Raw genomic sequence first — 23254 nt, forward strand, 5'->3', positions numbered from 1 at the left:
CATAGACCCCATCTCTCTCTCTCTTTTTTTTTTTTTTTTAAGACGGAGTCTCTCTCTGTCGCCCAGGCTGGAGTACAGTGGTGCGATCTCAGCTCATTGCAAGCTCTGCCTCACTGCAAGCTTTGCTTCCTGGATTCATGCCATTCTCCTTCCTCAGCCTCCCAGCTACTCGGGAGGCTGAGGCAGGAGAATCACTTGAACCCCGGTGGTGGAGGTTGTAGTGAGTCAAGATTGTGCCATTGCACTCCAGCCTGGGCGACAGAGCCAGACTCTGTCTCAAAAATAAATAAATCAGACAAATGAATAGGCATTCGTAAGAGTTAGGGGGACAGATGAGCTTCTGTCTTCAGTTCACAGTTACGGTGAGTGATTCCTGAGGACTGAGTGATGAGGAATGGAGAACACAATCCCGGATCTCACCTAGGTATTACGTCGCTGAGATTGTGTTCAACTGGAAATAAAGGAAAACTTAACAAAATTGGCTTCAACACATAGACATTTGTCTCTCAGAACCAGGAGTCTGGAGCTGGGTGGGCAGTAGCTGGCAGCGCAGTGGTCAGGGCACCCTGGAAGACCTAGGCTCATTCCTGCTTACTATTCTGCCATCTTTAAACATGTGGCTTTTGTCCTCATGGTTACACGGTGGCTGCTGTGCCTCCAAGCATCACATCCAAGGGCTGGGAGAAAGAAGAATGGACAAAAGGCTTTTCTTTAAATTGAGGAAGTACCCAGGCTTGGTGGCTCATGGCTATAATCCCAGCACTTTGGGAGGCCAAAGTGGGAGGATCACTTGAACCCAGGAGTTTGAGACCAGCCTGGGCAACATAGTGAGACCCTGTCTTTGCAAAAAAATATAAAAAAAATTAGTTCCAACAGCCTCTGGGACCTGTCCTTCCTAGACCTGTTTTCCTTTCCTAAGGGGGATTTGTTTCTGTCATTGGACCCTCCATGCACCAGCAGTGACAGAGTATTTCTTCCCTTTGCAGACAGAAGTAAGCAAGAGCTTCTCACGCCACCACCTTATGTTTTCATTGCTTCTCTTCTAGGGAGACCACTGTAATTTTAGCCATGACATTGAACTCCCAAAGAAGCGAGAACTGTGCAAGTTTTACATCACTGGATTTTGTGCCAGAGCTGAGAACTGCCCCTATATGCACGATATCCTTTAGTGTCAGCATCTGGTCTGAATGAGGGCGCAGAACTTCTCTGCTCCTTGATGGTAGTAACAGCTGATCTTCCTTCACTGTGCTTTCTCTCTGTGCCAAGAGCTTTCTGTGAGTCTCCATCTCATTTAACACTCATGTCCGCCCTCAGAGGGGTCTGCCTTTCCCATCCTTCCAGGGAGTAAACTGAGACGCACGTGGAGCGTGTTCTGTTTACGTAGGCTCTCAAGACTGGCCCGTACCATTGGCTGAGATTCTTCCAGGTGGTTTTATATCTTGGGCAAGTCGTTTAACTTCCCTAGTCTGGTTGACCATCTGAGGACGCAGCCCCCAGCCAGTGTAGTGGGGCTGGAAGTGCCCTGCAGTCTGGAGTGCCAGGGTCTCTCCATGGGTTTCCTGCCAACCCACTGAGCAGCCCTTAGCACTTCGCCTCACCTCTCTGGGCTCAGATTTCTCATCTCGAAAACAAAGGGAGTTGGATTCTGCCTTGGGTCTGCGGTGGGGGAGGGGGGCGTTCTGTGAGATGAAGCATTTACCTTAATTTGCCATGAACGTGATTTCCCGTGTAAGCTGTACCACACCACTGGGAACTGCATCAATGGTGACGACTGCATGTTTTCCCACGACCCTCTGACCGAAGAGACGAGGGAGCTCTTGGATAAGGTAATGTCCGGAGGGTAACGGGGCCCACAGCTACAGGAACTGGGACATGTGCACTCCATGGCCTCAGTGCTATGGCCTGCCTGTCCAGCGTCTGCAGTTCCCAGTTTGGTCGATCTGGAATTGGGCCATTCTAAGGAGGACTTGGGCACTGTGTCCTCTTCTGCAGGGAGTTGAGGTGGTCACACGTGTCTTGTCTTAGGCCAGGACAGGCTTTTGCTGTTTCCCCGGGGGCATGAGCAAATGAAAGGAATACTGCCTGATGCGCCTCCAAGCATGAATCGTGATCTCTTAGGTGTCATTTAGAGAGAGCCCACAATACACAAAGATACACGAATCACCTGTAACCCCAGCACTTTGGGAGGCCAAGGCAGGAGGATCACTTGAGCTCAGGAGTTCGAGACCAGCCTGGGCATGTAGTGAGACGTTGTTTCTACTAAAAATAAAAAAAATTGGCTGGGCTGGGTGCAGTGGTTCATACCTATAATCCCAGCACTTTGGGAGGCCAAGGCAGGCAGATCACTTGAGCTTAGGGCAACATGGCAAAACCCCATCTCTTAAAAAAAAAAATTACAAAAAACTTAACCGAGTGTGGTGGCTCACGCTTGTAATCTCAGCACTGTGGGAGTCTGAGGCGGGCAGATCACGGGAGGCCAGGTTCTCAAGACCTGCCTGGCCAACATGGCAAAACCCCATCGCTACTAAAAATATAAAAATTAGCTAATTGTGGTGGCACATGCTTGTAGTCCCAGCTATTCAGGAGGCAGAGGTTGCAGTGAGCCGAGATGATGCCACTGCATTCCATCCAGCCTGTGCAACAGAGTGAGACTGTGTCTCAAAAAAAAAAAAAAAAAAAAAATTAGCCAGGTACTGTGGCACATGCCTGTGGTCCCAGCTACTCGAGAGGCTGAGGTGGGAGAATCTGTTGAGTCCAGGAGATTGAGGCTGCAGTGAGCCATGATCATGCCACTGCACTCTAGCCTGGGTAACAGAGCAAGACCCCATCTCCAAGAAAGATCACAAAAAACCAAAGATACACAAAGAAGAGGCAAGGATTGTATTTTGGTGGAAAAGTCAAACGTTTCTTTGCAACTCTCAGGGCCCCCATTATGCATTAGAGAAAATAGAGGGAAGTCTCTATTTTCTATTTCTAATAGAAATAGAGGGGTCTCTAAAGGGGAAGGCTCCCTTGGGGGAGGTGTCAGGGCTTCCCCACTAGCCAGGTGACATTTGAAATGACAACCCCTGGCATCAGTTGTCCTCCCTCAGGAGTCAGGCTGAGGACCTTGGGTTAGGGTTAAATACCCAAACATCAGTCCTGAGTTTCCCGATTCATCTGGGGAGTGAGTGGGTACGGGAACAGCTGTCCTTTCAAATGAAGCTTTCCTGCCTTCTAGTTTACAGGAGGTTCTAGGAGATTGGCTATTTTTTTTGACAGTGGAAAGGATCAAGGCATCAGCACATCTGCCAGCTTCCAGAGTCCATCTGTCAGTGACTGTCTTGTTAACTGGTGATGGGCACCCCTGTGAGGGGTGCAGGGGAAGCCCCATGCAAGCAGACGTAGGAGAATGTCCATTCCTCGTTGGCAGGGCGCCTGTAGGAAAAAGCAAGTCCCTCTGGGGAGCCTGCTGCCCTAGGGTTTTTTTGTTTTGTTTTGTTTTTTGATGCAGAGTCTCACTCTGTCACCCAGGCTGGAGTGTGGCACAATCTCGGCTCCCTGCAACCTCTACCTCCCGGGTTCAAGCGATTCTCCTGCCTCAGCCTCCCGAGTAGCTGGGACTACAGGCGCGCGCCACTGTGCCCAGCTATTTTCAGTAGAGACAGGCTTTCACCATGTTGGCCAGGCTGGTCTCAAACTACTGACCTTGTGATCCGCCCACCTTGGCCTCCCAAATCGCTGGGATTACAGGTGTGAGCCACCGCACCTGGCCTGCCCCAGGGTTATGTAATCGGTACATACCTAGAGTCTGAGCTGTTTGACAGGGGATGCAGTGGCCAGTCAGGCCTCACGTCTACTTGGGAGGACTCACTGATCTCTGACTGAGGACTGCCCCCTGCTGGAGGCTCCAAGTTTGTGCTTCAGGCCAGTGCTGCCCACAGGAGCACCACAGAATCACATCGTTCATTTAAAATTTTCCAGTAACCACATTAAAAAAAAAAAGTAAAAAGAAACAGGTGAAATTGATTTTTTTTTCTTTTTTGAAGTGGCGTCTGGCCAGGCGCAGTGGCTCACTCCTGTAATCCCCCCACTCTGGGAGGCTGAGGTGGACGGATCACCTGAGATTGGGAATTCAAGACCAGCCTGACCAACATGGGGAAACCCCATGTCTACTAAAAATACAGAATTAGCCAGGCAAGGTGGTGCATGCCTGTAATCCCGGCTACTCGAGAGGCTGAGGCAGGAGAATTGCTTGAGCCCGGGAGGCGGTGGTTGTGGTGAGCCGAGATCGTGCCATTGCATTCCAGCCTCCTGGGTAACAAGAGCGAGACTCCGTCTCAAAAAAAAAAAAAAAAAAAAAAAAGGAAATGAAATGGAGTCTTGCTGTTGTCCAGGCTGGAGTGCAATGGCACGATCTCTGCTCACCATGCTATTGTCCAGGCTGGAGTGCAATGGCACGATCTCTGCTCACCACAACCTCTGCCTTCCGGGTTCAAGCGATTCTCCTGCCCCAGCCTCCAAAGTAGCTGGGATTACAGGTGCCCACCACCACACCTGGCTAAGTTTTGTTTGTTTGTTTTTGAGACGGAGTTTCACTCTTTTGCCCAGGTGAAGTGCAATGGCACCATCTCGGCTCACTGCAACCTCTGCCTCCCAGGTTCAAGTGATTTCCTGTCTCAGCCTCCTGAGTAGCTGGGATTACAGGCGCCAGCCGCCATGCCCAGCTGAGTTTTGTATTTTTAGTAGAGACAGGGTTTCACCATGTTGGCCAGGCTGGTCTTAAATTCCTGATTAGTTTTGTATTTTTAGTAGAGACAGGGTTTCACCATGTTGGCCAGGCTGGTCTCGAATTCCTGATCCACCCACCTTGACAGATGATCCACCTACCCCGGCCTCCCAAAGTGTGCTGGGATTACAGGTGTGCGCCACTGTGCCTGGCTAATTTTTTTTTTTTTTTTTTTTTGAGACGGAGTCTCACTCTGTTGCCAGACTGGAGTGCAGTGGCATGGTCTCTGCTCACTGCAACCTCCGCCTCCTGGGTTCAAGCGATTCTCCTGCCTTCGCCTCCCGAAGTGCCGGGATTACAGGTGTGAGCCACCACGTCCGGCCGTGCCTGGCTAATTTTTGTGTTTTTAGTAGAGATGAGGTTTTAGCATGTCGGCCAGGCTGGTTTCAAACTCCTGACCTCAAATAATCCACCTGCCTCGTGAAATTAATTTTAATAATATATCTCATTTAGCTCCAAACATAATTTTAGGAAATAAATAATGAAAAAAATAGAGATACTTTAAGGGGGCTTTTTGTGTGTAGTTTCAACGGCTGGAAAAAAAATTTTTAAGTGGCATTGGGATTATATTTGATCTCCGTTGGCTTCATGGAAGTGGGCACCTGTGAAGCCAACAGAGATCAAGTATAATGATACTTGAGTCCATTAAAAGTAAATTCTATAGAGAGCAATGTTTTCTGGAAGCAAAACTTGATGTTTGAAAAACTCAGGGTTGTAGGTTTCTGCTTGGGAGTATGCACACAGACCCCTTTCCTGAAAATCCATACCTTCTTTTTTTTTTTTTGAGACGGAGTTTTGCTCTTGTTGCCCAGGCTGGAGTGCAGTGGCGCAATCTTGGCTCACCACAACCTCCGCCTCCCAGGTTCAAGTGATTCTCCTGCCTCAGCCTCCCGAGTAGCTGAGATTACAGGCATGTGCCATCACGCCCAGCTCATTTTTTGTGTTTTTAGTAGGGACGGGGTTTCTCCACGTTTGTCAGGCTGGTCTCGAACTCCCGACCTCAGGTGATCTGCGCCCGCCTTGGCCCCTCCCACAGTGCTGGGATAACGGGCGTGAGCCACCATGCCTAGCTGAAAATCCATACCTTCTAAATTTATCTGAGTGCTTTAAGCAGTTCTTAGCATTTTATCTATATGTTTTTGTGTGTCCTCTTTGGTACCTTTTTTTTTTTTTTTTTTTTTTAAAAGACAGAGTTTCACTCTTGTTGCCCAGGCTGGAGTGCAGTGATGCGATCTCGGCTCACTGCAACCTCCGCCTCCTGGGTTCAAGTGATTCTCCTGTCTCAGCCTCCTGAATAGCTGGGATTACAGGCGGCTGCTGCACGCCTGGCTAATTTTTGTATTTTTAGTAGAGACGGCGTTTCACCATGTTAGCCAGGCTGGTCTCGAACACCTGACCTCACGTGATCCACCTGCAGGCCCCCCAGAGTGCTGGGATTACAGGTATAAACCACCGTACCTGATATATAGTTCTGTGAGTTTTTTTTTTGTTTGTTTTTCCAAGACAGAATCTCGCTCTGTCGTCCAGGCTGGAGTACAGTGGTGCAATGTTGGCTCACTGCAACCTCTGCCTCCCAGGTTCAAGCAATTCTCTGCCTCTTGAGTAGCTGAGATTACAGAGGCCCGCCACCACGCCCAGCTAATTTTTTTTTAAATTTATTATTTATTTATTTATTTATTTTTTGAGACGGAGTCTTGCTCTGTCATCCAGGCAGGTTGTACAACCTTGGCTCACTGCAATCTCCGCCTCCCAGGTTCAAGCGATTCTCCTGCCTCAGCCTCCTGAGTAGCTGAGATTACAGGTGTGTGCCACCACGCCCAGCTAATTTTTGTATATTTAGTAGAGACGGGGTTTCACCATGTTGGTCAGGCTGGTCTCGAACTCCTGATCTCGTGATCCGCCCGGCTTGGCCTTCCAAAGTGTTGGGATTACAGGTGTGAGCCATTGCGCCCGGCCATCTAATTTTTTTGTATTTTTAGTAGAGACAGGGTTTCACCATCTTGGTCAGGCAGGTCTTGAACTCCTGACCTTGTAATCCACCTACCTTGGCCTCCCAAAGTGCTGGGATTACAGGCATGAGCCACCGCGCTCGGCCTAGTTCTATGAGTTTTGACAAACACATTGAGTCATGTCACCACCCCACAAGATGGATCTAGGAAACCCATTCCGTCACCCCAGAATCTCCACTGTGTCCTTTATAGTAAATGCCACCCCACATCTCCAGTGCCTGGCAGTCGTGGATCAGGGTCTGTCTTTTGGTTTTGCTTTTTCAAGCAAATCATATAAATAGAATTATGGGGTAAACAGGCTTTAAGAGTGTGAGTGTGTGTATGTGTGTGCACACGCGTGCATGTGTTGAGTCTGGCTTCTTGCACTTGGCATGAAGCCTTTGAGATTCACCCGTTGTTGCAAGTAACAGTTCATTACCATTTGTTGCTGTGTAGTGTCCCACTGAGCGGATGATCTGTGTTTGTTTATCCAGTCATCCATTGAAGGACATTTGAGCTGTTTCCAGTTTGGGGCAACAGCTTGGTGACCAGTGGCCTGGAGCTTATTCACATGGCCTGATGGAGCTCAGCCCACATGCCTCTGCACCTCTACAAGTGTTACTTATTGCTTGCAGAAGGTGACTGACTGTTGGAAACTCTGATCACTGATAGTCTGTCCTCGCTAGAGAGGTTTTGGCACCTAGCGGGGTGCTAATTGTCTCAGCTGGTGTCTTTGCTGGTGGAGGGGCCGGGGACAGAGGTGCCCTCTACAGGGTCTGTGCTGGCAGGACCAATGGGCAGTTTGGGTTGACTCTGCAGTTGACTCCATGGTGGAGTCAACCACTCAGGGCCTGAGCTCCTTTCTCCTCTGCACTGGACCCAGCCTCTGGATTCCAGGGAATGCAGGGCAGAGTGCATTAGTTTGTATTCCTTGCTTAGTTGTTCACTCAATAAATCTCTGTGCCTTGTTTGTGCCAGGCACTGGGGGTGGTGAGGAGGCAGGGTTGGGTCCTTGGGCAGATGCTGATGACACATGGGGAGTGTGAGTGTGTGTGTGCATGTGTGTGTGCGCGCACACACGCAGGGATCAGGCCGTGAAGAACAAGTGTGGGAGCCCAGGACTCTAGCTGGGCTCTATTCACGAGGCAGACGTTCAAGAGGCTCCGTGAGGAGGTGTCACCGGCGGCCCCAGGATGTGCGGCAGTCGGGACTGAAGAGGAGGAGGAGGAGGGAGATGCAGGGTGGCAGATGCAGCGCAAGCTATGGCCCCACACACAGTTGAGGAAGGGCCCTTGGGCCAGGAGGAAGTGAGCCCATGGCAGTGCTGAAAGCAGCTGGCGCAAGGCTATGGGCCCTCCCAGCAAGGCTTATCTCAGGTGGCGTTGCCCACACTCCAAGGGCAGAATGCGGATTCTGCCTCCACAGGTTCCCCTGCGCTGCTGGTTCACATGCTGACCACCCCTGGAATAGCAGGGCTCAGAAGGACAGAGGGGTTCCACTGCGTCATTTTCCACCCCTTCCCCATGAATCCACATTCTTGTTGGACCTTGGGGTTCCAGGGTCCAGATACCATTGCTAATGGCTAGGAGAAGGGAAAACTGCGAATGCACAACCCCCACCAGGGGGTCTTGTTTCTGTCCCCCTTGCTGTTCCTGGGCAGACGGGCAGGACTAGTTTATCCTGATGACCCTATGTTAGGACCCACTAAGGGATCTGTGCTGGGGTCCCCAAGATGACCCAGAGCAACTTGCTGGGGGACTCACGGCCAAGATGTTACTGCGGTGAAGGGACACAGGCAAACTCAGCCCCAGGAATCAGTACATGAGGGTGCCTGGAGGAAGCAGACGCATCCTCTCCCTGTGGACTCACAGGGGCCACGCTGCCCTCCTCCAGTTGTGACAGCGCGAGTGGCATGCTGTCTGCGAGGAGACTTGCTCAGCGCCCAGGGTTTTCACTAGGGCCGCTCACCTAGGCAGCCTCTGCCCGGCATGGACCAAAATTCCAGATTTGAGGGGGCAAAGCAGGCGTTCAGCACAAACTGCATTGGTTGCAGAAACAGTTTAGATGCAGTGAGCCCCTCTTACTGGACAGTGAATGCTGGGAGCCCTTCCAAAATCCAGCTTCCCAGACACCAGCCGAGGCCTAGCCTTGCAAGCAGGCCTTCCAAGGAGAGCAGCCAGGCCTCCTGTGTTCACTTTTCTGCACACGATCCTAACTGATGAGACATTCTAGTCCAGTTGAGATTTTGACATTTCTCATTCACTCATTGGGCATCTGCCCTGTATCAGTTCTCGTGGGGGCCCTGGGGATATAGCAGGGAAGAAACAGTCCTGCCCTCGTGGAGTTGATGGGGAGGTTGAGCCAGGATGAACATGGGAATGACTGAATAATCTGACAAGGCATAGGCAGTGTTGGCAGAGAACTCCTGGTGCCCCAGTAGTGAATACAGGAGACTGGACAGACACTATGAATTGACATCTAATGAGGGACCTCAACAGTTGAGTGACGTTGAGCCACATGGGAATAACGGGAAAAATAAAAACCTGGGGGAAGCTTGGTCCTGGCCCTGTAGGGGAGAGTTTGGCCTCTCATGGCACTGAAATGAGGCTGGGTGGTAGGGGTGGAGGAGTCGGGATCGTGGGAGGAAATGAAGCTGCCAGGAAGCTGCCCAGTCAGATACCCAGACACCCACCCCTGCTCTTAGGCCCTGAGGGTCATGGTCAGGAGTTGAGATCAGAGGCCCTTAAAATCCAAACATGACAGTGGAATATGATTCAGCCATAAAAAACAGGGTGACATACTGATAGATGTAGCATTGTTGGAGATAGATGCATTTTGCTAAGTGAAAGCACCCATCGCACACAGCGCATGAATCTGTTCGCAGGAGCTGTCCAGCAGGGGCAGGTCTGCAGAGACAGAAAGCAGAGTGGCTGCCGGTGACTGGGGGTAGAGGGTGGGGAGCGATTGCTTAGTGCATACAGGGTCTCTTTTGGGGGGTGATGAAAATGTGCTAGAACTATATAGAGGTGGTGGTTACATAACATTGTTAACGTGCCAAATGCCACTGAATCGTTCATTTTATTTTGTTTTTGTTTTTGTTTTTTGAGATGGAGTCTGGCTCTGTGGCTCAGGCTGGAGTGCAGTGGCATGATCTCGGCTCACTGGAACCTCCGCCTCCCGAGTTCAAGCGATTCTTCTGCCTCAGCCTCCTGAGTAGCTGGGATTACAGGTGCCCACCACCATGCCCGGCTAATTTTTTTGTATTTTTAGTAGAGACGGGGTTTCACCATGTTGACCAGGCTGGCCTCAAACTCCTGACCTCAGGTGATCTGCCCGCCTCAGCCTGCCAAAGTGCTGGGATTACAAGCATGAGCCAACACCTTTGGCATTATTTATTTATTTTTGAGACAGAGTCTCCTCTGTTGTCCATGCTGGGGTACAGTGGTGTGATCTTGGCTCACTGCAGCATCTGCCTCCCATGTTCAAGTGATTCTCCTGCTTCAGCTTCCTGAGTAGCTGAGACTACAGGCATGCACTACCATGCCTGGCTAATTTTTGTATTTTTAGTAGAGACGGGGTTTTGCCATGTTGGCCAGACTGGTCTTGAACTCCTGGCCTCAAGTGATCCACCTACCTCGGCCTCCCAAAGTGCTGGGATTACAGATGTGAGTCCCTGCGCCTGGCCAAATCATTCATTTTAAATGGTTAAACAGTATGCTTTGTTATATGTATTTTGCCATAGAGCAGGAATGCCCCCCCCCCCCCCCGGCCAGCTGGTCCCCGAGAGTGGAACAGAGAGGTGGCTGATGATGATTTTTGTTACAGAGCCATTTTGGTCATTAGCTTTATGCCTTTAGACCTCAAGGTCCTTGTATTATGGACTTTTCCTCATAAACTTCAGCTCTCAGACCTGGAGAGGTCCGTTTCCATCTTGACCCTGTCCACACCTTCTTTTGTTCTTTCTCACCCACAGATGTTGGCCGATGATGCAGAAGCAGGTGCCGAGGACGAGAAGGAGGTGGAGGAACTGAAGAAGCAGGGCATCAACCCCCTGCCCAAACCACCCCCTGGTGTGGGCCTCCTGCCCACCCCTCCTCGGCCCCCTGGCCCGCAGGCTCCAACCTCTCCCAATGGCAGGCCCATGCAGGGTGGCCCCCCGCCCCCGCCCCCTCCCCCTCCCCCACCACCCGGGCCCCCTCAGATGCCCATGCCAGTGCATGAGCCGCTGTCCCCACAGCAACTGCAGCAGCAGGACATGTACAACAAGAAGATCCCCTCCTTGTTTGAGATCGTGGTGCGGCCCACGGGACAGCTGGCTGAGAAGCTGGGTGTGAGGTGAGTGCCCTGGACCCCCGTGGCAGGCAGGGGGCGCTGTCCTGGGCCCAGCCAGGCTCCTCTTGTTAGGGCAGGCCTGGCTGGGGTAGATTCCTGCCTCTCTCCTCAGCTGCGGGGGGTCCTGGTCTGGGGCCCATGACCTTGGGCTCTGCAGCCCTCTGCCTCTCCTCTGGGGTGTGGCCACCACCCTCCTCGGCAGCTTCCCTCACAGGCACCTTTTCCCCCTTCTAGGTTCCCTGGACCCGGTGGACCTCCAGGGCCAATAGGCCCTGGGCCCAACATGGGACCCCCAGGGCCAATGGGCGGTCCAATGCATCCTGACATGCACCCCGACATGCACCCGGACATGCATCCGGACATGCACCCGGACATGCACCCGGACATGCCGATGGGCCCTGGCATGAATCCTGGCCCACCCATGGGCCCTGGTGGCCCTCCAATGATGCCCTACGGCCCTGGAGACTCCCCACATTCTGGAATGATGCCCCCTATCCCGCCAGCCCAGAACTTCTATGAAAACTTCTATCAGCAGCAGGAGGGCATGGAGATGGAGCCCGGACTCCTGGGGGATGCAGGTATGCGGGGCTCCAGGTGTGGCTGCCTGGGGCTGCAGGCTTTACACAGTGGAGCAGAGTCGGGGAGATGGGATTTTTCTTCCTTCGTCCGAGTCTCTTCGAAAGCATGACTCCATCTCTGTCCCATTTAATGGTTGAATGTTTTCAGTGACATAGGATTTATTATTCTGTTGAAGAAAGGAGTATTCTGTGTATTTTCAATATAAGTTATTTCTTTTTAATTTTGCAAGCTGTGGCTGGAATCGGAAGCGTGGGAAGTTAGGGGGATGAGTGTTCAAGGGTGTGAGGCTGAGAGGCTGGTGGGCCCATCAGGACTCAGTTAGTGGCCAAAACCATCTCTTTCCGGGCAGTTCTCGGCTTGGAGCAACCAGTGTCCATCCCAGGACTCTGCGGGTTCTGTGCCCATTACCGGCCGTTTTCCTGCCTGTTTTTCCTTTTGCATTGATAACAAATGTCCAGTGAGCAGGGGGGTTTAGATGACACTGCTGCAGCCATAGGAGATGTGGTGTGCAGCCCTCTGGAGGAGGAGGGCCAGGCACGAGAGGCCACCACTGTCCTTGCTCAGTTGCATCTTGGTGGAATGAAGCATGTGTCAAGCGTGTAGAGGAATTGGCTCCTTTCAGCATTGGCCATTGTTAGAAGAAAAGGTGGCGTACTGTGACAGTGGGCCAGAAGGCTCAGTGCCTCGGTGGGGATAGTCACAAAAGTCTCTCTGAGAAGTGAAGCAGCACTCAAAACGTGAGGAATGATGGGACCTCCGAGGGCAGCGAGTGGGGGCGCTGTGTTGAACTGGGGGAGCTGCTGTGGCAGCTGCTGGGGGCTGTCCCTGGGTAGAGGCAGCAGGGCGGCCACTGGAGTGCAAGGCAGGGCTTCGAGGTTTGGACGCGGCGCCGTGGGGCAGTGTGAGCCCTGTGTGTGTTTTGCAAGGTGGGCAGGAGCGGCATTGAGGGTGGGGCGCTGGACGTGGGGCATAGTCACTCTAGGGTGCCTGCCCCTCTGACGGCCACGTGGAAATTTTGAGGGGGTGGTTTAAGGGGCATCAGGAAGAGGCCCAGGCTAGAGATCAAAATGTGAACGTGGGCTTTGGCTTTAGGTGGTGCATGGACCTGAGAGAGCAGATACTTGGGTGAGAGTGGGTGCTTTAGAAAGACGAGAAAAACAGGCTGCCATGGTGAGGTACTGGGGTCTCACCTCCTCCCCCTTTAACAAATGTGTCTGAAAGGTGCATGGGAAAAGCTCTGCTGGCGGGGAACCAGAAGTCGGTCACATTGGTAGCAGTAGTTGTCTCTAGAGTAATCCCATTTCATAAAATCCTCCCTCTAACATGTATGGTCAGTGGTTTCTGGCGTGTGCACAGACTGTGTGAAGGGGGACCCTCGGCTGTCTAGTTCATAGAGTGGGTCCCAGCTCTGCGCTGGGATGTGTCATAGAGCAGGCTGGCCCATCAGGTTCACTTGACGAAGTTTAAATTAAGCTAAGTTACAAGTGCACTTTTCTAGACACCATGTTTTAAATGCTCAGCTGCCCCAGGAGGATTTAGGCAGCCACATGTTGCCCTGCAGATCTAGAACATTTCCATCACTGCAGAGTGGGGACAACCACCGCCCCCCCGTCTCAGTGACTCGCTGTCTCCCATGCTGACATGTGTCACACATGCAACACGCAGGACATGTCACCGAGCCTGCCCTCCCCTCTACGCCTGCTGCGTCCCCACGTCAGCCTGTGCTGCTGCCCACAGCTCTTGGCTCAGGCACTGGGGTAGTGTGTGGGGTGAGGTGGCTGGTGCCAGTGCCCACGCTGCAGGAGGTGGAGGCCCCATGCTTCCTGAGACACCCGCTAATGCTGTGGAGCGGGAAGGGAGGCACTCTGGAGCCGCTGTTGACCTGTGGCCAGAGCAGCACTTTGGCCCGTTTCATTCTCTTTTCCTGGCTTTTAGTGTTGAACACGATCGAGTTCACTATGAGATGCACGGTGTTTCCTTACTGATTGTTAGAAAGAAACCGTGAAACTCCTGTCCATCAAAAATAATTAAACAAGTACAGGAAAGAGTACAGGATCCATCGCTGGCCTCTCCAGAATCTGCGTTCCAGCGGGACTGTTTCTGTGTGTCTTTTCAAAGCTTTCTCCTTGCGTCTTAAAAACGTATATCTGATGTTCCATCCTGTTTCCACCTCATAAGCACTTGCCCCCATCACTCAACCCTCTCTGTGAACCTCATTCTTCATGTAGGCGGGGCTACCCATGGGCAACTCCATTCCCCTGAGACCTGGGGAGGGCAGGCAGGGGCAGACTGTGCGTCCTTCTCCATTGCCATCGGTGTGGGTTTGCAGTGAGGGGCAGGGGGGCTGGAGTTGGCACCTGGAGGCCCTTCCCGACATGAACCCTCGGTTCTTCCCTGCCGCAGAGGACTACGGGCACTACGAAGAGCTGCCAGGGGAGCCTGGGGAGCACCTCTTCCCTGAGCACCCTCTGGAGCCCGACAGCTTCTCTGAGGGAGGGCCCCCAGGCCGGCCGAAGCCAGGCGCCGGTGTCCCTGACTTCCTGCCCTCAGCCCAGAGGGCCCTGTACCTGAGGATCCAGCAGAAGCAGCAGGAGGAGGAGGAGAGAGCGAGGAGGCTGGCTGAGAGCAGCAAGCAGGACCGGGAGAATGAGGAAGGCACGTGTCCGCCCCAGGGGCCGGGGCACAGGCCCCGGGCCACTGTGCAGGGGAGCGGCGGTGGTGGGGTGTTCCAGGTTGGGTTTCCTGTCAGGAAGGAGCCCATGGCTAGGGAGGACCTCTGTCCAGGGCCATGAAGCCGGGCTGGGGCTGCTGCATGTCCCTGAGAAAACTGGTAGTCAGGGGTGACTTTCTGTGTTGGGTTCAGGAGAGACCCTGATCCTATGGAGTAGGGTGGAGGGCTGGTTCCTGGAGGAGACAGCGGCCAACAGGATTGACCGCCTGTGCCCTGCCAGAGGAGGCTTTAGGGAGACCCTCACAGTCCCCTGTTTTCCTACCATGTTCTCAAGGAGCCAACAGACAAGAGATAGTCATTGAAATTAACCAGTGATGATAATATTCACGAGCCACCAAGTCTCAGTTGCTGCGTGGTTGACTTAGTGGTGTCCACCTTGGGGTAAAATGACAAGTGGTGCCTAGATCCTGAAGCCAGAGGCCACAGGTGGCCCTGACTGTAGCCCAGGAGCCAGTGGGACAGCAGGAAGAGGGGCCGCTCCCCTGATGGCCCAGGCTGTACTGGCCTAGGTTTTGCTTGAGCCCATGTCTGAGTCTGCCCAGCCAGCCCTGCCTCTTATCAGCCGGTGACCGTGGTTGGTCCACACCAGCCCCTCCCTGGGACATGGGGACATCACGAGCCAGTTTGGGGGCAAATGTCTGTGAGCCCCAGGCCTAGCCAGAACTGAGTCAATGGTGTCTGCTACCAGGACCTCCAGAAAGAGGTGCCCACAGCCGGACTTGCCACAGTGGGGGCTGAACCAGCCCAGAGGTGGGCGGGAGGAGACAGCAGAGCTCTGGGTTAGGAGTCCCAGCCCAGTCCTGGCCCTGACTCCAATGGAACGGCACTGTGCCTCTGTTTTCACATCTGTCAAGTGGGCATGATAGTATCACTACCTCCTGGGGTGGTTGTGAGTTATTTAAATAAAACAAACTACTTAGTGCAGTGCTGCCACTGAGGAGCGCTGGGGAGCATGGCATAAACCGTAGCGCCTTAGCTCCCTGAGTCTTCTCAGCCGCCCGCTGTGGGGAGGGAGCCTTAGAGAGGAGGACCTGAGGTTCTGAGATGCACGAGCAAAGGAGCTGCTCACGGTGGGCTGCTGTGGGGTCCAAGAGTGCGGGCGGTGGATGCGCCCACTCACCCTTCCCTGCTCCTCTGTTCTTTCCCAGGTGACACCGGAAACTGGTACTCAAGTGATGAGGATGAGGGTGGAAGCAGTGTCACCTCCATCCTGAAGACCTTGAGGCAGCAGACGTCCAGCCGACCCCCGGCTTCAGTTGGGGAGCTGAGCAGCAGTGGGCTGGGGGACCCCCGCCTCCAGAAGGGACACCCCACAGGAAGCCGGCTAGCTGACCCACGCCTTAGCCGGGACCCCAGACTCACCCGCCATGCGGAGGCTTCTGGCGGGTCTGGCCCAGGTGATTCGGGACCCTCCGATCCTCGGCTGGCTCGCGCCCTGCCCACCTCCAAGCCCGAAGGCAGCCTTCATTCCAGCCCTGTGGGCCCCAGCAGTTCCAAGGGGTCTGGGCCGCCCCCAACGGAGGAGGAGGAAGGGGAGCGGGCCCTTCGGGAGAAGGCTGTGAACATTCCCCTGGACCCACTCCCTGGGCACCCCCTGCGGGACCCACGGTCACAGCTGCAGCAGTTCAGCCACATCAAGAAGGACGTGACCCTGAGCAAGCCCAGCTTCGCCCGCACCGTGCTCTGGAATCCCGAGGACCTGATCCCCCTACCTGTCCCCAAGCAGGACACAGTGCCCCCCGTGCCCGCGGCCCTGCAATCCATGCCCACCCTGGACCCCCGGCTGCACCGCGCTGCCACGGCAGGGCCCCCCAATGCCCGGCAGCGCCCGGGCGCCTCCACGGACTCCAGCACACAGGGCACCAACCTCCCTGACTTTGAACTTCTCTCTCGCATCCTCAAGACGGTCAATGCCACCGGCTCCTCGGCCGCCCCCGGTTCCAGCGACAAACCCAGTGACCCCCGGGTGCGGAAGGCCCCCACCGACCCTCGGCTGCAGAAACCCACAGACTCTACGGCCTCCTCCCGGGCTGCCAAGCCCGGCCCTGCCGAGGCGCCCTCTCCCACCGCCAGCCCGAGTGGGGATGCCTCCCCACCAGCCACCGCTCCCTACGACCCCCGCGTGCTGGCGGCCGGTGGACTGGGCCAGGGCGGAGGGGGCGGGCAGAGCAGCGTGCTGAGCGGTATCAGCCTCTACGACCCGAGGACTCCCAACGCGGGGGGCAAAGCCACAGAGCTGGCTGCTGACACGGGTGCCCAGCCCAAGGGTGCTGAGGGCAATGGCAAGAGCTCGGCCTCCAAGGCTAAGGAGCCCCCGTTCGTCCGCAAGTCTGCCCTGGAACAGCCAGAGACAGGGAAGGCCAGTGCTGATGGGGGCGCCCCCACAGACAGATACAACAGCTACAACCGGCCCCGGCCTAAGGCCACTGCAGCCCCTGCTGCCACCACCACCACCCCGCCCCCCGAGGGTGCCCCACCCCAGCCCGGGGTGCACAACCTGCCCGTGCCCACCCTCTTCGGGACGGTGAAGCAGGCACCCAAGACGGGCTCAGGAAGCCCATTTGCTGGGAACAGTCCAGCCCGTGAGGGCGAGCAGGATGCGGCATCCCTGAAGGATGTTTTTAAAGGCTTCGACCCCACGGCCTCCCCCTTTTGCCAGTAGTGTCCAGCCAGAGCCACAGCTCCAGCCGCCCTTCCTAGGGTGGCATTCAGGGCAGCACCTAGGGTGGGGAACTTGGGGGGAAGGGGAGGCAGACTGGGTGCTCCTTTTTTATTTTCTCCTTTTTTTTTTCTTGCGCTTTCCTTCTCTTTTTTTGTTTTTTAAAGTAGTACTTTCTTTGAGATTTATAAATTGTATATAACCATCTTAAGTTCTGGTCAGTGTGGCGGGCTCAGGGGCTTCTGCTGAGCAAACCGACTTATGCCTGCAAACCTGTGAACCATCGCCAGTGCCTGGCGTCAGACCCCGTGGGCTCTGCCTGGCTGGATCTTGCTGGAGGCCCAGTGGGTTTTCTGGGCAAAGCATGGCCCCTTTTCCCCAGGACAAAGGGAACAGTTGGTGTCTGGGAAGGTATTGAACGCTCCTCACCCTGTGCCCGAAGAGACCCGGAACCAAGACCATGGCAGGGCCTGTGTGGAAGCAGGTCCAGGCGTTTCTAGAACCCTAGGGTGCACCATCACTGTCTTTTCAGTGCAGGGCGTGGCAACCCACTCAGGAGACAGTGACAGTGAAAAGGTATTAAGGAAAAAGCCCTCAGCGGCACTATGGGGGCTCCCTGGTGCATGCCTGCTCCTGTCCCTGGATTACCACGCGTGCCCTCCCCGCCACCCTCTGTGTAGAGCAAGCAGACGCCCCCCAGTCTGCTGCAGAAGCCTCCAGAGAGAACTGGACCCAGAGGTAGTGGGGGCCGGTGTGGGGCGGGGTCCTGAAGAGCCACCTCCAGGAGGCAGCCCCTAGGAGCACGCACGTTCTGTCAGTATTACCCGACCTGTTCTATCAGAGCCACACCCTCCTTGCCCACAGCAGGGTCTGTCCTGGTCCTCAAGCCACGCACCTGCTATGCCTGCACTGCAGCCCGGCCCCGGACAGCTCCAGGATCCGTGCAGTGGCTGCGCCGCCAGGCCTCAACAGCGGGGGCCCTGGGGTGGCTCCTGGCCAAGTGTTACCTGTTTTCCTCGCACTTCCTCACACTGTGTGACCTGCAGGGCATGAGGTATTGATGTGTTCGGGTTTCCTCTCCCAAGCCAGCAGATGCAGGTGTTCCAAGGTGTGTTGCTCTGTGGGATTTCTGGACACTTAAGAAACGGGCTGAGTGGGAACCCTGCAGCCGGGGGAGGGGGAGCCTCTGCTCCCCCCACGCTCCCACCCTGGCTGAGGGCCAGCCTCATCTGCAGAGCCTGGGAGGAGGCCCACCTATGGACACAGCCTGGGAGATAGGCGCAAGGGGTGCTGGGGGAGGCCTGCTATCCTGCCTCTGGGCCGCTTGAGGGGCCTCAGGAAGTGTGTGCTCGTGGCTGCATCTGCCCGTCTCCCTGGCCCGCCGTGTGGCTGCAGGCCAATCTCTTCATTGCTGACCATGAGGAGACCTAGTTACCTGCCAAGGGATTCCCCTTCCTTCCACCTCAGGGTGGGGTGAACAAGGCTCCTATCCCACCCCACCCCAAAAAGAGAAAAATGAAAAACTCATAGTTTGGAGCCAGGAAGCAGGGTGTCCTACAGGACTGCACAGCCCTGAGGGGTCAGTGCTGGGATCTGGTTGGTTGGTTTTGTCTTTTTGTCTTTTTTTTTTTTAAACAATCATTAATGAGATTTAATGAGATTTGTCTTCAGCCACCAGTGTTGGCCTTGAAGCAGAGGGTGCAGCCCTTGGTGTTTGTAAAATAAGTATGAATACACAGTGTGGCAGTGTTTTGGTTTTTGTTGTTGTTGTTTTTCCTCTCCTTTTGAGAATTTTCTTTTGTAAAAGAAAATTAAATATTTTTTAAACCGAAATCTGTGGATGAAATAGAAGCTGGAGCCCTCCTCTTGGAATATTCAGCCTAAGAACCTCATAGGACTATGAATTCAGCTGAAATTCTCATTTGCCATCAGGCCGAGCTTTTAAAGAAAAATTGTTCTCTAACCAGGATTGTAACAAAAGTGTAAATACTGTTTCAGAGTTGAGAGTTGGTGGTGCAAATATGTATATAATGAACTGTATTTTTACAATGATCGCCGCATGACTATTTCACACCCTTTTTATACTTCATATCTGTCTTCCAGAAACGTCACCTTGCCTTTCTCCTGTGGTCTCTTAATCCAATAATTGTATTACTGCCATTAAAGGATGCAGTTATTTTAAAAAGCTTGTGGGTCTGGTCTCTCCAGGCTGCCCCAGACCATCCCTTGCCCTGGGAATTAACGAGGAGGGTGGAAGGTGGCTGGGGGGTGAAACGTGGATCTGTTCTCTCAGCGGTCGGCCTCAGGGTAACATGACACTGAGGGACAATTTGTGCCTCCATACAGTGTCAGCTGTCCTCAGTGGACAGCAGTAGATCACCTACTAGCAACATCCCGTGGTCCCTGAGCTTCCCTGCGGGCCACTCTCAGCATTTGGGATCCAGGGGTGACCTGCACGGTCCTGGATCTGCCCCTGCAGTGCTCATTGACCATTAACACAAACAGGATAGCTGGGCTGGCTTCTAGGGATGGGAAAAGCTTTAGCGGGCACCCTACCCATGAGATAGCCAGGGGTATCCTTTGAGGAGGGGTCTGTTCTGATGTTGGAACTTATTTTGAAATGCATCAACAAATATGAAGGATGGGTGGATAGATGGCTGAATGCATGATCAATACAGTTTGGGCGCAGTGGCTCACGCCTCTCATCCCAGCACTTTGGGAGGCTGAGGCAGGAGGATCGCTTGAACCCAGGAGTTCCAGGCTGCAGTGACCTACATCACCTTCCTGCACTCCAGCAGGCCAGAGTTAGACCCCTGTCTTTCTTAAAAAAAAAAAGGCTGAGACCCAAACCCAGCAAACGAGATACAGAGTTTTCTTGGAGTTTACACGCAGGGGAGAGAGTCCCTCAGCAGCAGGGTGGGCAGAAGAACTGCAACAGCTTTAAAAAGGCATGCAGTTGGCCAGGCTCGGTGGCTTATGCCTGTAATCCCAGCACTCTGGAATGCTGAGGTGGGCAAATCACGAGGTCAGGAGTTCGAGACCATCCTGGCCAACATGGTGAAACCCCCATCTCTACTAAAAATACAAAAATTAGCCAGGTGCGGTGGCGGGCGCCTGTGATCCCAGCACTTGGGGAGGCTGAAGTGGGTGGATCATGAGGTCAGGAGTTTGAGACCAACCTGGTCAACATGGTGAAACCCTGTCTCTACTAAACACAAAAATTAGCCAGGTGCAGTGGCGGGCGCCTGTAATCCCAGCTACTCGGGAGGCTGAGGCAGGAGAATCACTGGAACCCAGGAGGCAGAGATGGTGCCACTGCACTCCAGCCTGGGTGACAGACGAAGACGCCGTCTTGAAAAAAAAAAAATAGAACTGCAAGAGTGGACCATGTCGCTGAGGAAGTGCGTGGAGCCTGAGGAACATCTCCATTGGAGGAAGGTATGGAGGCTGAGGGAGGGCAGACATGGCCACTAGCACCAGGATGTGGTCGAGCTTTCCACAGCCCAAGGTTACCTGGACACTGGGACCAACAACTGGTGCCAGGTGTGCTTTGAGTACCTGCCCTGATCCACTGCCCAGATTCTACAGGTGTTAACTGTTTACTGTATTTTCTTGGTTTTTGTTTTTCTTTTGTTTTCTTTTGTGGCAGGGTCTCAATCTCCGCCAGGCTGGAGTGCAGTGGTGCTATCTTGGCTCACTGCAACCTCTACCTCCCCAGTTCAAGCGATGCTCCTGCCTCAGGCTCCCGAGTCACTGGCACTACAGGTGCCTGCCACCACACCCAGCTAATCGTATTTTTAGCAGAGATGGAGTTTCACCATGTTGGCCAGACTTGTCTCAAACTCCCAGCCTCAGGTGATCCACCTACTTCAGCGTCCCAAAGTGCTGGGATTACAGGTGTGAGCGACTGCGCCCGGCTGGCTGATCGCATTTTCTAAATTCCATTTTGGCATTCCATTGGTATTAGAGCCCCAGGGCTGCCTACATATCTCCACAGACTGGGTGGCTTAACATGACAGAAATTTGTTCTAGAGGCCAGAAGTGCACCATCAAGGTGTCCACAGGGCCAGGCTCCCTCTGAGGCTCTAGGGAGAATCCTTTCTTTCCACTCCTGGCTTCTGGTGGCCGTGGGCAATCCTGGGCTTGTGACATCGCTTCAATCTCTGCCTCCATCTTTTCCCAGGGCTTTCTCCTCTGTGTCTGTGTCTTCTGTCTCTTAGAAATAGTCGGGCGCAGTGGCTCACACCTGTAATCCCAGCACTTTGGGAGACCGAGGTGGGCGGATCACGAGGTCAGGAGATCAAGACCATCCTGGCTAACACGGTGAAACCCCACCTCTACTAAAAATACAAAAAAAAAAAAAAAAAAAAGTAGCCAGGTGTGGTGGCGGGCGCCTGTAGTCCCAGCTACTCGGGAGGCTGAGGCAGGAGAATGGCGTGAACCCGGGAGGCGGAGCTTGCAGTGAGCCGAGATCACGCCCCTGCACTCCAGCCTGGGTGACAGAGCGAGACTCCATCTCAAAAAAAAAAAAAAAACTCTTGTCACTGGATTTAGAACCCAACCAGGTAATCAAGAGTAATCTCATCTTGAGATCTTTCATTAAATATCCTGTTTCCCAGCCAAATGTGGTGGCTCACCCCTGTAATCTCAGCAATTTGGGATGCAAAGGCAGGAGGATTGCTTGATGCCAGGAGTTCAAGGCCAGCCTGGGCAACACAGGAAGACCCCCATCTCTACAAAATACAAGAAAAAGGCCGGGCGCGGTGGCTCACGCTTGTAATCCCAGCACTTTGGGAGGCCGAGGTGGGCGGATCACGAGGTCAGGAGATCGAGACCACAGTGAAACCCCGTCTCTACTAAAAAATACAAAAAATTAGCCGGGCGTGGTGGCGGGCGCCTGTAGTCCCAGCTACTCGGAGAGGCTGAGGCAGGAGAATGGCGTGAACCCGGGAGGCGGAGCTTGTAGTGAGCAGAGATTGCGCCACTGCACTCCAGCCTGGGCGACAGAGCAAGACTCCGTCTCAAAAAAAAAAAAAAAAAAAAAAAAAAAAAAAAAAAAAAAACATGAAAAATTAGCTGGGTGTGGTGGGTGCACCTGTAGTCCCAGCTACTTGGGAGGCTGAGGCAGGAGGATCCCTTGAGCCTGGGAGGTCAAGGCTGCTGTGAGCTGTGATCACACCACCACACTCTGGCCTGGACAACAGTGAGAGCTTATATATATATATATATATATATATTTTTAAAGACCCTGTTTCCAAATACAGTTCATTAGTTCATTTACAGGTTCCAGGGCTTAGGATGTAGAAATATGTTTTAGGGGACAACAATTAACTCTGTTTGCTCTCTTTATTTTCTTTTCTTTCTTTTTTTTTTTTTTGAGATAGAATCTCACTCTGTAGCCCAGGCTGGAATGCAGTGGCACGATCTCAGCTCACTGCAACCTCTAAGGCGGGCAGATCACCTAAGGTCAGGAGTTCAAGACCAGCCTGGCCAACATGGTGAAACCCCGTCTCTACTAAAAATGCAAAAATTAGCCAAGTGTAGTGGCAGGCGCCTGTAATAGCTACTTGGGAGGCTGAGGGAGGAGAATTGCTTGAACCCAGGAGGCGGAGGCTGCAGTGAGCTGAGATCACACCACTGCACTGCAGCCTGGGCGACAGAGTAAGACTCCGTCTCAAAGAAATAAATAAATAAAATAAAATTATTACATCTGAACCATCATTCCATCTACTTTCTTTTCTTTCCTTTTATTATTTTTTCTTCACCCTCCCTTCCCCACCCTTCTTCCTTTTACTTTCCTCTGTAGACTTCTCATGTCCTCACAACTATATCCATTGTTGGGTTTCATAACTGTATTCTCTGTTGCCACTGTAACAAATGACCGAAAACCTAGTGGCTTAAAACAACACAAATGTATTCTACTTATTTATTTATTATTTATTTATTTATTTTTGAGACAGAGTCTTGTTCTGTCACCCAGGCTGGAGTGCAGTGGCATGATCTCAGCTCCCTGCAACCTCCATCTCCTGAGTTCAAGCAATTCCCCTACCTTAGCCTCTCCAGTAACTGGGATTATAGGCACCCGCCACCACGCCCAGCTAATTTTTGCATTTTTAGTAGAGACGGGGTTTCACCACGTTGGCCAGGCTGATCTCTAACTCCTGACCTTGGGTGATCCACCCACCTCGGCCTCCCAA

The 23254-nt window shown here is 53.4% G+C and overlaps 1 protein-coding gene across 5 annotated transcripts in view; it reads left to right on the top strand.

Annotated features, from left to right (window-relative positions):
• ZC3H4 (zinc finger CCCH-type containing 4) overlaps positions 1-19242 on the top strand; it is a 49531-nt gene extending 30289 nt beyond the window's left edge. For 4 of the 5 annotated variants that reach the window (XM_030807853.1, XM_030807855.1, XM_030807854.1 and 1 more), the window contains 6 exons: positions 1047-1158; positions 1717-1826; positions 10730-11091; positions 11323-11666; positions 14071-14322; positions 15547-17060. In XM_030807853.1, the coding sequence (XP_030663713.1) occupies positions 1047-1158; positions 1717-1826; positions 10730-11091; positions 11323-11666; positions 14071-14322; positions 15547-17060 (2694 nt within the window). Of the gene's footprint in view, positions 1-1046; positions 1159-1716; positions 1827-10729; positions 11092-11322; positions 11667-14070; positions 14323-15546 lie in introns of all 5 variants that reach the window. The other variant, XM_030807852.1, reaches the window with a different exon arrangement.
• The last annotated feature ends 4012 nt before the right edge of the window (positions 19243-23254 follow it).

This window comes from Nomascus leucogenys, unplaced genomic scaffold (genome assembly GCF_006542625.1).
Source record: "Nomascus leucogenys isolate Asia unplaced genomic scaffold, Asia_NLE_v1 Super-Scaffold_241, whole genome shotgun sequence".
NCBI classification, from domain to species: Eukaryota; Metazoa; Chordata; class Mammalia; order Primates; family Hylobatidae; genus Nomascus; species Nomascus leucogenys.